This window comes from Hyla sarda, chromosome 8 (assembly GCF_029499605.1).
Source record: "Hyla sarda isolate aHylSar1 chromosome 8, aHylSar1.hap1, whole genome shotgun sequence".
In the NCBI taxonomy this organism is placed as follows: Eukaryota; Metazoa; Chordata; class Amphibia; order Anura; family Hylidae; genus Hyla; species Hyla sarda.
In genome coordinates, this window is record NC_079196.1 from 108639858 (window position 1) to 108654189 (window position 14332).

General features: G+C 39.3%; 2 protein-coding genes across 2 annotated transcripts; one reads left to right on the forward strand and one right to left on the reverse strand.

The window, feature by feature from the left end:
• Nucleotides 1-3259: 3259 nt before the first annotated feature.
• On the forward strand, nucleotides 3260-7164 carry LOC130284341 (uncharacterized). The gene is made up of 3 exons (XM_056534602.1): nucleotides 3260-4404; nucleotides 4488-4634; nucleotides 6077-7164. The coding sequence occupies exons 2-3, from the start codon at nucleotides 4525-4527 to the stop codon at nucleotides 6990-6992; spliced, it is 1026 nt and encodes a 341-aa protein (XP_056390577.1). The 5' UTR covers nucleotides 3260-4404; nucleotides 4488-4524; the 3' UTR covers nucleotides 6993-7164.
• A 2184-nt stretch (nucleotides 7165-9348) lies between these two features.
• Nucleotides 9349-12883, reverse strand: LOC130285287 (uncharacterized). Its single transcript, XM_056536644.1, has 3 exons — nucleotides 12269-12883; nucleotides 10118-10271; nucleotides 9349-9928 (listed from the first exon to the last, which is right to left on the reverse strand). Exons 1-3 carry the CDS (start codon nucleotides 12363-12365, stop codon nucleotides 9349-9351), a joined length of 831 nt encoding a protein of 276 aa, XP_056392619.1. The 5' UTR covers nucleotides 12366-12883.
• Nucleotides 12884-14332: the final 1449 nt, after the last annotated feature.

Consider the following 14332-nt stretch of genomic DNA (forward strand, 5'->3'; position numbering starts at 1 on the left):
CCTGCGTCCTTAAGGTGAAAATGAGCTGTGTCCTTAAGGGGTTAAGGTGAAAATGGGCTGGGTCGTTAAGGGGTTAAAACAAGCAGGCCATTCTTTTGTGAAAGTATCCAATGAACTTGGAGGCAAGAATTAATCTCATGAAGATTTACATGTTAAAGGAATGTTGGGAGGTATGGTCAAATGTTGAATTTCTTTTTACATCCTGTTGCAGAGAGTTCTTATACAGTATACTCAACAATTTGCTCATTGGTGCAGCTTATTTTTAAGGATTGTTTTTTGCCCTTGAATGTAAACAGTGGAAGCTTCTGTTCTTTAACAGCAAGCATTGTGACATTGTGTCTTACCACTCACCAATGTCCCAGCAATCCACTAATACATTCTTTCCTCAGTGCTGTGATAACATGCTACCTCGCCATTAAGAAGTGGTGTATGCTTGGACAAAGTATTACTTTATTCTTGATATATTTTTTATAAACAAAAATGTCCCCACTTTTCAATGTGTAAAAAGCTCTTTCTACCACTACTTTATAATATAATCTTCTTTAGCCATTACATATGAATTAAAAAATATAGAGCAGAACCTAAAAAGAAGTAAATTCAATGTCAGATTTAAACTAGAAATTGTTTATTTGATGCTATTTTTCTCCTACAGTACAATGATTGTCCAGGATTATAATAAAGGGTTCCAGAAACAATCCCACCTCTTGTTATCAGCTGTGACTTGTATTGGAGCTCAGTTCTATTCACTAGTCAGGGCCAATTGTAACACCATTCACAGCCCATGGACATGAGTGGCATTGTTTCTGGAGATAAAGCAGATCCATTTTGTAATCTCAGACAATCCGATTCATTTTTAGCTAGGATTTTCCTAGGACCAAAGTCTAAATCTAAAGCTTATTGATTCATTCCATGCTGAATATTTCATTCTAGGCTTCTCTTTTCAGAATTATGAATTTTGCATTATCAACATCTTTGGTAACAGCTTCATAACACAGACAGTGATTATATAGCTAAATTCATGTTATAGATTTATATAAAGGAGATAACTCCCCTTAAGTAGACACAATCAAGAAAATAACTGTAAACAGCAGGCAGGACGTAAATGTCAATTATTTATGGCATGTGCTAAAGTTATGTTGCGCCATACATTATTGGAGGTCAATAAACCATCTTTAATGTGTAAATAGCTTCCTGAAAGTTATTGCTTTGAGATGATTGAGCAGTAAATGAAATACAATATTTTGCTAGTGAATGCTTAAAGAGATGCATAGACAGATGTGGGGATGGTCCTTGTACTTCATGAACCATTTCCAGATACATCTTTATGATAATTGTCTTCATTTTAAAGGCTCATTTACATTGTGCTGTAGAGTCTGTAAAAGGTGCTCAGTCATTACATCTGTATATGCTTCCTTTCCATCATTTTCTTGACAGCCTTTGTCTTTATGAGACAGCAGTTATTTTGGAGACATTTAGTGACTTGATCCTCCATATGAACAGATGGAGCCCATTATGGAAACCCTAGCCACTTTTTGCATGATATGGTTCATTTGTGCATTATCTTCTGCAATTTAAAAACCATATTGTAAGACTCTATTCACACTGGCACCATGAGCTTGGTTTGTACAGGATAGCTATAATGACAGGTCCACTTTACAACCTATTCTAACATCCTGATGAATCCTAAAATCAGTGTGAATAGAGCCTTAGCACCTTTGGCCTTATTAGTACTTGCAAGAAAAATCTGATGATCATTGAAAAAAATAAAAATAAAATCAGACAGTAGTAGTATAGAATAATGTGCTTTTTTTGCGTTTGTGTACCTGCTTTAACTGTGCCCCAAATCTTGTCCTCCTCCTGGTTTGTGGGTTTTGCAAAATAAGGTAGAAATCTGAGTAAAGTGGATATACTTGGCATTTTGTAAACCTGTGTGACAGATACAGGGACAAAGTGGATTAAATTGCAGATGTACTTTTACATCTGCAATCTGAAGATGAAATCCCAAAATGCATCATTGCTATTGTATGAAACTTTTTTATTTTCTATTTGTGTCAATAAATATATTTATACTTTTTAAAAACACTATTAATGACTCCTGAGGTTTCATCCTGATGCAGTGCCGATTCCAGTGCAAATTTTTCTTTCTTCTTCACAGTTGCCACCAATGGGTTCCTGCCAAGGATACCAGTTCGAAACACTGATGGACTGCTGCATCCTACCTGCAGCACCCCTGGTTAGGGTTTATATACATGAAACCAAGTTCTAAAAAGGTGAAAGACCATCTGCACAATAGGACCTCTACCACCGTTACTTGCGGAATTACAGGAGCTGTCCTCCTTGTTTTTTTCTCCCCTCTTTCTTATCAAAGAAGCACTTCCAAATGTTTCTTCTTGCTGATAATGTTTAAGTCAGTCTCTTATGCACAGAGACAGTAATTTTGCTCAACAATGGCTAGCAAAAAAGCAAACATCTTACTCACAAGCAGCACACCAGAAAAGATATATGTGGTAATGGTATCATGTAGCAAAAAGTGACAACATTTTATTAAACATCAATGTACATCAAAAGTTATACACGGACAAACAATTAAAAACACGTTTGGGTAACCCTAGTACTAGAGTGGGCCAAAGAAGCACACCCTCTAGGAAGCCTCCACCCTGAATATAAAATAAATGAGTAAGTCTCTACTGGTACTGAAATAAAATTGTAAACAAGTGTGGTATCTCTCAAAAAGTGATATAATAATATGAGTACAAGAAAATTAGTAATGCCCCCCAGAGAGACAACCTACACAAAATAAGCCCTGTCACAAGTATACAATGGGCTATATATGTTGAAGTACAATGCTCACTATCCAAGCACATAAGGTATGGATACAAGTGAATGAACCACCAGAGATACCAAGAGACAAGCAGAGCACAGTTGGAGAGAAACAAGCACTGATCATATACTCAACACACTCTGAATCCCCACACGTTCTGTCACCAAACATGCAACTTTCTCAAATTTTTCAAATTTTTCATAACATTTTTGAATTTTTCACCAAGAAATGATGCAAGTATCGACTAAATTTTACCACTTACATAAAGTAAAATATCTCATGAAAAAACTATCTCGGAATCAGAATGAAAGGTAAAAGCATCCCAGAGTTATTAATGCTTAAAGTGACAGTGGTCATATTTGCAAAAAAAGGCTTGCGCCCTTAGGGTACGTTCCCACACGGCGTATACGGTGCGTATTTTACGCAGGTAAATACGCAATGTTTATGAATTTTTCGCACTTGCGTTTTATGCTAATTTTTACGCATCTGCGTATTTTATGCAGATGCGTATTTAACGCAGCTAAGTCGCATGACCCAAATAACCTTGTACTTGGCTGTGAACAATAAAGTCTTGTTCTCCTGACCTTTCATTCCTAAAAAAAGGTGGGAAAGTACTCAGCTTTTCCCAATTAAAGCAATCAATGATTTTCCTTGTCTTTTTGAGCCAGTTGTTCTGTGCTTTGGTGAAAGTCTGTACCATGCCTAGTAGTGGACCATTACGTTTGCGCCGGCCATACTTGAGGGTGTTTGTCATGTTAATTATCATGATTATTCGCCGACTGCGCCACCCAAATCGGGTAAATGTCATATTATACCTTAATTCCCTGTGTTTTTGTCTAATTAATGTGGTTTGCTTGTGTGTGCCAGGAAGTTCCGCATTCTATTTACACCTCTTTCTTCGATATTGAACCTTTGCAGAATGGTGGTGTTTTTTTACAAACTGTCCTCTTAAGAAGTTGCATTGTTGGCCATAGCAACCTTTTATTGAATTTTTTATTCAATGATGCCGCTATATGGTGTCTCAAATATGCTTGTTCATGGAACAGTGTTTTATCATACCGAGTAGCTTAATAAAAAGTGGTACTCTGGTGTGTTAACAATGTGTTATTCCTAATTTTTTGGAAATATTTTTTTTTTTGTCTTTTTAACTTTATATGTCTGAATGTTAATCCTTCCTGAAAATATGTTTTGTTTTTTACCTCAAATTGTGTATTGAACATTTTGAATAGTTTATTCCTGTATGACTAGAGTGCTATGTGATTCAACCTCTTTCGCTGTCAGGTAGTGTGTCGCTGTGAGGTGTATTTTTGAGCTGATTCTGCTTCTCCTGTGGCCCTTTTTGTACCTTGTCTGAAAATGTAGATGTTTAGACCATTTTTTTTAAATTTTGTTTAGGCTTAATTTAGATTTTTGTACCTTGAGTAACATCCTATGGCAATGTGTGTCTGTTCATTCTTTATTTTTCCTTGATTTGCCTTCCTTACATTCTAGGAGCCCCGTAGACGACGATTCTGGGTGCATCCATTCCTTCAGGATCGCTTGTCCAAAGGTTTTCTTTCAGTGGTGTTTCAAGATTTGAGAAGGTGCATATTTTTAACCACTCATTGTATATTGTTTGTTTTCTGCTCATTAAAACATGGAGTAATTATTCTTTTTTACGTTCAAGGGATGAGGTTAAATTTAAAAATTATTGCCGACTTTCTATGTCGATGTTTGATCAACTTTTTGAATTTATCAAAGCTGATTTGACTATGACCACTACCTGTATGCGGAAGCCAATTTCACCCGAGGATCGTTTGCTCATCACCTTGCGGTAAGTCCTCTTTGTTTTTAGACAGTATATACATACTTTAGTTAAGGTGTGTGTGGTTGGCAATCATTGCACAATTTGGCCATAACTAGGGATGCACCGATATATCGGCGGCCGATACATATCGGCCGAAAATAGCTGTTTCGGGGAAATGCCGAAACAACTAAAAATGTCCCGATAATGAGCCACCTCCCCTGCCAGCCCACAGCACAAGTTGCAAACACTGCCAGTGGCAGAGGCACTCGTGGGCGGTGCAGAGGGGGCCGTCCGCAACATCTGGGGGGGCGCGCTCTCCGGGATAGGAATACTTCTTTTTATGTTCCCGGGCCGGCTCCCGTGTATGGCTGCAGGCAGGGGCCGGCCAGAGCATATAAAACCTAATACTGTATATTAAAAACCAGGGGGCCTTCAGCTGTTGTGAAACTACAACTCCCAGCATGCTTGGACCGGCAAAGTCTGTCCGGACATGCTGGGAGTTGTAGTTTCACAACAGCTGGAGGCCCCCTGGTTTTTAGTACACAGTTTTAGTTTTTATATGCTCTGGCCGGCCCCTGCCTGCAGCCACACACGGGAGCCGGCCCGGGCACATAAAAAGAAGTATTCCTAATCCTATCCCGGACATCCTTGTGTCCCGAAAAATCTTTTCGGGACATAAGGATGTCTGCCGGTCACTCACCATTCCCCGGCGTCCTCCTGCGATCCTCCTTCGGTCCTTCGCGTCTCCGCCTCTATGGTCGTACGCACGGGACGTCACTGACAACCATAGAGACGCAGGATCGTCGCAGGAGAACGCACGCCGGCCGTGGCCTGGTAAGTGACCGCGTCATCTTGTTCAGTGTTCCGGTCACCGCTCCCCCGGTCCCAGCACCTACTGATATGGTCCATAGGCCATAGCAGTACATGGTGACCCCGGCCCGGAGGAGCGGTGACCGGAACACTGTGGGGGCAGCAGTACAGACATACAGCCTCCAGCCGTACACTATATATGGCTGGAAGCTGTATGTCTGTGGGGTGGGGGGAAGCTGCCTACTATTGTGGGGAAGCTGCCTACTATTGTGGGGAAGCTGCCTATTAATGTGGGGGAACTACCGACCTAATGTGGGGGAGCTGGCAATCTAATGTGGGGGAATCTAATGAGCAGAGCGCTGCATTTTACCCGAAGATGGGGAGAAGTCATTTTCGGTTTCGGAATCTGTTTCGGCCGGACATTTTTTTTTTTATTTCGTTTTCGTTTCGGTTCTGAAATTTCTATTTCGGTGCATCTCTAGCCATAACCTCTTTTATGTAATTTAATTGTAGAATGTTGCATAGATTAATTGTAAGTCTATGAGGGACCATTATTCTTTATTGATGTTTTAAAATGTGTTTGCTTACACTATGTTTACAAAGAAGAAGAAATGGTGATGATTAGCTAACTAATTGTTATTTTTCTTTTTGTTTTTCAGATTTTTAGCCACAGGAGAGAGCTATGCATCCCTGCACCTTCAATTCAGGGTTGGTGTTTCGACCATCTCCAGAATTGTAAGGAGTACATGCAGCGTGATCTGGCAGAAATTGCAGCCCACTGAGATGCCGTGCCCATCCGAGGAGACTTGGTTACAGGTTGCAGCAGGCTTTCAAACTGTAGCCAATTTTCCAAACTGCATAGGGGCAGTTGATGGCAAACATATCAGGGTGCAGCAGCCACCGCACTCAGGCACTCGCTTTTATAACTATAAAAAATATTTTTCGATTGTCCTGATGGCGGTGGCTGATGCTCACTCTCGATTTGTTGCCATTGATGTTGGCAACTATGGCAGTAGTGGAGATTCTCGGGTGCTGCAAGTATCAGCAATTGGTAGGCAAATTCTTCGAGATTGTGTCACGCTCCCAGCTGCCAGACCTCTTCCGGGTTCCACAGTTGATGTTCCCTTTGTGATGGTATCGGATGAGGCTTTTCCATTATTGCCCAACCTGCTGCGCCCATATGCCCAAAGAGAACTTGATGCTCGCCGGAGGATTTTTAATTATAGGCTGGCACGGGCACGTAGAGTTGTGGAATGCGCCTTTGGAATAATGAGTAGTCAGTGGAGGGTCCTGAATACTGCAATCCGTTTGGATGTGAACACAGTTGATATTGTGGTGAAGGCTTGCTGTGTGCTTCACAACTTCAATCGCAATAACATCCACGATGGAGATGTGTTGATGCCACCATCAAGCCTTCACACACATATCAACTGGGGTTCTCAACCTAACCCCAGCGGAACGCAGATTCGGGATTTCTTTGCTGACTATTTTATTAGTCCACAAGGTGCCGTGCCCTGGCAATACTCCTGTGCCGGTGGTGAGCAAACCAGGGTGATGGAATCCAGGACCAGCTAATAGTGTTTGAGAACAGCATGCAAATTACACTTTGAAAACTCTAAAGGCAAGATGATAATAAACTGTGTGAAGAACACTCTTGCCAAGGTGTCTAAAGTGTGAAATTACCCCCATAGAATCGTTATTTCCGTGTCCTACCTGATGGGTTTTTCAAAATAAATTTTTTTACAATGCCAAAATGTGTACTTCTTGTTTAATTATGTTGTTAAAATGTAAAATGTTAATTATTTGCTATATTTTACACATGCTGTAATGATATTTTTGTTAATAAATATATAGTAAAAAGTATGTTCATTTAATTTCTTTGTAACAAAATATGTATTATGTACTGTGTTGCTGGCAAAATACTTTTTCACAAATATCTGCTTTACATTTTTTAAACTTTCAATTTTACCTTTCATTAAAAATTAAATTTTTAATTTTTTAACAAACATATACGACATTATCAAACATAATTACTAAATTTCAAAAATTTTGAGTTGTTAAATAAGTTTATTTAAAAAAAAAAACAATACTCTCAATTTTAACATAGAATTAGGTCATAAAGTGCAATCATAAATATTACATACAAGTAAAGAGAGTGAAATACAAATTGGCATACACATCTTAACATAAATAAATGAAAGTGTCACTTTGGTCGTACCCATGTTCAAACATCGACAAAACATATAGGCTAAGATGACTCAATGCAGGTGTCTTTACATTGTGAGCAATAGCAAACTCAAATTCAGCACCCCTACCATCAAGGGCACGTATCAAGCATTGTTATGCGCCTGTTGTATATCGATGCAGGGGACCTAGGATCATGACATCACCAAACAAACCACTCAATGTCAGCCTATGTGAGGGGGTGTTAAGTCTGTCATGCACACTCAAATAGAATACCTTTTGAGTGTGCAAGGCATGACATAATGATTGTGCAGGTGCGTGTTATCATGATCATATGACACATGCATTGTGCCTTATCATTAACATTGTCATAGCTAACTCCCAGCACTATATGTTAATGGTGCTGCTGTAGAGTTTGCGTTGGGTCTCAGCGGTGACAAATATACAATCACACATCTCATCCACTAGCCTTTTTTGGTTGGATCCTCATTTTCTTAGACGTGCAAAGCCATCAAATAAGGAAATCAACTATTTACCCAACACTATATTTATAAATAATCTGCAGGGAAAATGTGGTCATGTAATGTAAGCCTACACTGACAAAATCCCCCTTTTTGTTGGATTTTAAAAGGTGATATTGTGTGTTATCACTAATGAAGGCATATTTTGTTAAAATGTGTTGTCTCCTAACAGCATTATAAATCAATTCAAACATTGCCTACCTGTTTGGTTTTCAGCAAAGCCTCCCTTTTTCTTAGCAACATACACACAAAAGTGCAATTGTGTGGTTTCTAACAAATTAACCCAATCAAACATGTAAAATGCCCAAACATTATGGGCAGAATACAATTTTTTGGGTCTAACACTAAGGGTCTTGTGTCACTGCCAACTTGTGCCACTATTAACATTTGTGTGTGACAAAAGGCATAAAAAGACACTACCATCAAAAATCTCTTTTTCACATAAAAAATTGTATCACAAGCATCACAGTACCATAACTTGAAAAAGAATAAATTACCTTACTGTACCAACCATGTTAACACACAAAGTTAACCATTAACATATATGAAATAGCCACAAGCACTCTCCATGTCATGTAACCACACATTTGGCCCCAAATAATCATTTTAGAAATAAAACAACGGCTCAACAAACAAGCCAAAGTCACAATGGACCCCTCCAATTTTTTTTTTTTTTTTTTAAATTAAAAACAAATCAAAAAAGCTATCCTGCTAATTTTTTAGAAATTGCCACTGGAATGACAGTAAGTGAGCCTAGGTAAACAAAAAACCTCACTTATCTCACAACTTATTCATTTTGCAAGCATGGCCCACAATTTGTGTATAAAAAAAAGGAATATTTTTCTGTATTTTGGCCTACATATAAACACTAACTGCTGTTATTAAGAAAAACCATGCACCAACACAGCTCACTTTTCTGTGGCAAAATTTTCAGAATATTTCCCAAACATTGCTGCATGTCTAGGGGCCCGAATAATTAGCGAAAATGACAAAAACATACCTGTGCAACGTAACCACAAATTACACATTAATGTCATGTAATTTCAAACTGAAAAGCCATATAAAAAAATAAACATTGTCGCTACAATGCCTGATATACTGGTGGCGAAGCATCAGGTGATGTAACATTGTCTGATGGCTGCGAACTTGACCGATTTGTTGGACAGTATGAAAAAGCAGGTAAGTGGTCAGAATCTGGGGGACTAAAGTCCAACATTTGGCGAAAACTAGAACATCTGCCTAAATTTCTCTTCTCTTATTGAGGCTGGGCGAGAAGAAGGCTGGGACAACATGTGAGGTTGATCCTCAGAGGAGGAAAGAGTGGCACTTGATTGTGGGGCTACATGGGGTGCAGAGTGAATCGACTGGCATCTACTTTGTTTAAGCTTATTTAGCTCTGTTATTATTTCTAAGTTAGTTGGAATCGGATTAGGGGAATTAAAAATTTCAACTACTTCAAACAGAATAGGAACACAGTGCCACTGGCGGCCAACTGGCAGCTTACGAAGGCGAGAAGCCAAGGTACATGCCAAATGGTCCCACTCATCCTCCTTTTCAACTCTCTGCAGCATAGACAGAGCCTCAAACTCAAAATTTGGCCTGTTAACATTGAAACCCCCTTCACGTGATTGGTGTCTGCCTCTCTGCAAATTTGCCCGAATATGGCTAGTTGAAGGGCCACCCGAAGCCGCTTGATTGCTTTCCAAAGGAGGGTCATCTTCTGTATTAATCATGGATGGTGAAGAGTCTAGGGTAATGGTTTCTTCATCTTCAGGTTCATTGGTATCACCAACATTACCACTAGATCTAAAATGAGAACATTTGAAATTATTTTAATTGTTGGCAAATGTTAAAAACAAAACCCAAACCACCCAAACCAAAAAAATATGCGCAATAAAAAATTGCGCACGCTAGATAACAAAAAATCCATTAACAAAAATGTAACTACTGATAAAGAAGACAAGTGATGTAAGTGTTTAAAAAATAAAAACTTACGGCCGAAGCTCTCTTCCAGAGCGTAAAAATAACAGGGACTCATAGTAGGCAAAGCGTCTGCGACTGACAGGGGATGAACCACTCTGTTCTTTAGCATTTTCATAGCGTCGAAACTGGTCCCTCAAAGACCGCCAACGGTTTTTAACATCTTCACCTACAAATGCAATTCTCTAATTTAATAAATATATATAGATATAGATATATATATATATATATAGAGAGAGAGAGAGAGAGAGAGAGAGAGAGAGAGAGAGAGAGAACATAAAGCGGTTGGAGCACACAAAATAGGTGAAAAAAATAGTGGTAGCTTTAATCCATTATAAATACAAATGCAATATATATATATATATTTTTTTTTTTTTTAACATATGTAAATATATATATAGAGAGAAAGCGCAAGATATATATATATATATATATATATATATATATATATATATAGGGAATTTTTTATATATATCTCTATCTATATATATATAGAGAGAGAGAGAGACAGAGAGAGAAATAGATAGAAAGAGAGAGAGATAAAAAGAGAGCTCTCTCTCTCGCTATATATATACATATATTTAGATAGAGACAAGTAGAGAGATAGAAAGTTAGATAGATATCTATCTCTCTCTCTCTCTCTATATATATATATATATATATATATACAGTAACCCCCCGACCTACGATGGCCCCGACATATGATAAAATCGACATACGATGCTTTTATATGTCGGGGCCATCAGATTAACTGCTATCCGACAGCGCAAAATGCTTAAGCTGCTGTCGGATAGCAGTTTTAGCATCCCTGGCAGGTTCACTTACCTATTCCCGATGCTCCGGGTCCACTTCGCGATCCTCCGGTGTCTTGCGCATCTTCTCCAGGGTCCGGGCCTTGCTTTCCAGCGTCGTTTTCAGCCTTGCCTTGCTTTCCAGCGTAATAACGTCACCAGAAAGCGAGGGCCGGACCCTGCAGAAGATGCGCAAGGCACCGAAGGATCGCGAAGAAGACACCGGAACAGCGGGACAGCATCGGGAGCCCCTGGGACAGCATCGGGAGCGGTGAGGACCTGGTCCGGAGCGACGGGGACAGGTGAGTACAGCTTCCTATACTTTACATTGCACGGATCCCTCAACATACGATGGATTCGACAAACGGGTGGTTTGGAACGAATTACCATTGTATGTTGAGGGACCACTGTATACATACTAGCTGCATTGGCCGGTTTTTCCTTCCTAATCCTTGCTGGTGATGAAAATAAAAATAAACAAAGGAACGAAGCTTTTCACTTCATATCTCATCCTCATATATTGTTGTTATATCACAACCAACTATCCCGACCTCCTATCCCGGTCCTCCTATCCCGGTCCTTCTATCCCAACCTCCTATCCCGACCTGTAATATGTGTACCAGGTATTGAAAAGGAAATATCTCCAGCCGTACGGAAGTTATGTGGGAACATACATTTCCCAATGATTTGCATGGGACTTTAAACAAAAACACCAACCCTCACAAATGGGGGTACTTAAGGGTTAAATGAACTATCCTATATTTTAAGAGGACATATAAGTAACATGTGACCAAGTATTATGGAAATATCTCCAGCCGTTTGGAAGTTATGCGGTAACATATGTTTCCCATTGACTTTAAACAGAAACCCCGCCCCTGGCCAATAGGGGTGAGTAAGGGTTAAATCACCTATCCTATGTTTGTTGTTGACATATAAGTAACATGTGTGCAAAGTTTCATGTTAATATCTTTATCTTTTTTGGACGTGATGCTGGAACATACACACACACATACATACACACATACATACACATATACACACACATACATATATACACACATATACATACATACATATATACACACACACATACATACACACATATACACACATACACACATACATATACACATACACACAGAGAGAGAGAGAGAGAGAGATGTGGACATTCATCATAAACAGAGCACAGCTAAACTTGCCCAGCTTCCCCTAACAACCAATCATATATTTAGCATTAAGAAAAATAATGCATAATTGGATTTAAAAAAAAGCACATTTGGTTGCTAAAGGCAACTGCACAAGTTATCCTATGTGCAGGTTTTGAGATATCTCCACCATATAGAGTACTACCACAATAAAAATGAAAAAAACATACCAATTTTATTCCGTAAACCACGCGCCTTCTCATCCCAGTCAGGATACATTTCACGAAAAATACGAACCCACACCTCTTTCTTGACATTTTTATTCATATAGTCAGGGTGTAGCAAGTCCCACAAACAGGGATTCTTTTCCACCTAGCACCAATAATATAGGCAAACAAGCAATAATTTTAGAATCACCACAAAAAAACATGGCAAAAAACAGAACAAAACATAAAGAGTTACAACATTACACATATCATGCAGAAAACACCCCCTCGCATCACTATGTCCAACCCTACGATTGTCCAACACTGCGGTTTAGCCCATGCGCTGTTTTGGCGCCAAAGTTGCGCACCAATTAAGCACACCAAACGCCCAGGCAATCTCCTCAATTACATCACACTATACTAATAAAGGCACATATATCATTTGTACTAACCAATCCAACTAGCTGCGTCACATTCATGTCCATCCGGCAGTAGGCCATGCTTGCTGTGCAAAAACTTCACCCGGAAACGAACGGGACTCCAGAAAGAAAGGCGGGGCCAAACTTATCTTTATTCAGGCATACAAAATAAAAATACGCACAAAATACGCAAATAAATGTTGCTGCGCATGAAAAAAAAAAAAAATACGCAGCGCATTTCACATCCCATTGAAGTCAATGGCACAAAAATATGCAACGTATTTTTCAAAATAAATACGCAACGTCAAATACGCACCGTATACGCCGTGTGGGAACGTACCCTTAAGGTGAAAATGAGCTGAATTTCTGCATGGAATTCTGCAGGAAAATTCTGCATGAATTTATAGCCAAAACTCGTCAATCGGATTCCACTATGTCCTTCACACAGCAGAATTTCCACAGCAGGAATTCTATTGAAGCAATGGACAATTCATTTCTGCTGAATTTACAGCAGAATTTTCATGCAGAATTTCGTGCAGAAATAAACGTTTAATAAACTGTAAACAACTGTAAACATAGTCTAAGGGGTATTCTGGGAGTAACTTTGTTGCTATAATTGTACTCAGGCATGTTGCAGAAAATAATATTCTCTACCATCCTTCCTCACTTCCCCGCTACCACTGTTCTCACAGTCCCGGGACCTACTACACAGCACTTTTTGGGTCATGGTTGGCATGTGGATTTGCCTATTCAGCCAATCAGTGGCTACAGCAGGATCTCACCTCAGACAGTGATTGGCTGAATGGGCAATTACACATGTCAGTCTCGTCCTACAGACGTACTGCACAGCAGGGCCCGGGCGGTATAATAATGACGGTGGCAGGGGGTGCAAGGAAGGTAAATACATTTTTTTTCTTTTAACATTTGCCTGGGTACAATTATTTTTAAAATTTACTCCCCCGAGTACCCTTTTAAGCAGCTTAGGAAAGGGGTTGGGGAGAATTTATTGCAATGCTAGCAGTTTTGGACAAATAACTGTGTGTCATAGCTATAATTAATTCTATAATCTATCGGCTATGAAATGGGTACTCCAGTTAAAAACCTGTTGTTTTCAGATCAACTGGTGCTAGAAGGTTCTACATATTTGAGGTTACTTTTATTTTAAAAACGTTAAGCCTTCCATTTCTTATCAGCTGCTGTATACTCTGGAGGAAGTCAATTTATTTTTAATCTAACATGGTGCTCTCTGCTGCCATGTCGGGAACTGTATAAAATAGGTGAATACCCCTAGAGCAATCCCCTCCTGCTCTGGACAGTTCCTGATCTAAGCTGTCTCTCTCTTGGTTTGGAACACAGAATACACAACTGTATTGTTCCTGCTTCCTGTAAACCTTTGATGGATCCAAGAATAAGAATTTTGGACTTTTAACCAGGAGGGCAGGCTGTATAAGTAAATAACCTGAGATACTACATCACATAAGAATAGAAACATGATTTCACTATGCGTAACTGTGCTTGAAGCATTAGGTCAAAGATGACTCACAGCTCCAGCTTGTAATGTATATTCACTTACACAGATGGTGCCATTTCCAATAGGTCATCAATACATTTCACTATTACAGGTCACTGCCTGTAGAAGGTTAACACTCCCTTATCTGACAATAAGGCT

What these genes read in the sequence shown, in the direction of transcription:
- LOC130285287 (XM_056536644.1), bottom strand. Translation starts at nt 12,365, where the DNA reads ATGAATAAAAATGTCAAGAAAGAGGTGTGGGTTCGTATTTTTCGTGAA. An exon ending in TGGTTTACGGAATAAAATTG is followed by an intron (nt 10,272 to 12,268) that starts GTATGTTTTTTT and finishes TTGCATTTGTAG; the next exon opens with GTGAAGATGTTAAAAACCGT. An exon ending in TCTGGAAGAGAGCTTCGGCC is followed by an intron (nt 9,929 to 10,117) that starts GTAAGTTTTTAT and finishes TTCTCATTTTAG; the next exon opens with ATCTAGTGGTAATGTTGGTG.
- LOC130284341 (XM_056534602.1), top strand. Translation starts at nt 4,525, where the DNA reads ATGTCGATGTTTGATCAACTTTTTGAATTTATCAAAGCTGATTTGACT. An exon ending in CGTTTGCTCATCACCTTGCG is followed by an intron (nt 4,635 to 6,076) that starts GTAAGTCCTCTT and finishes TTTGTTTTTCAG; the next exon opens with ATTTTTAGCCACAGGAGAGA.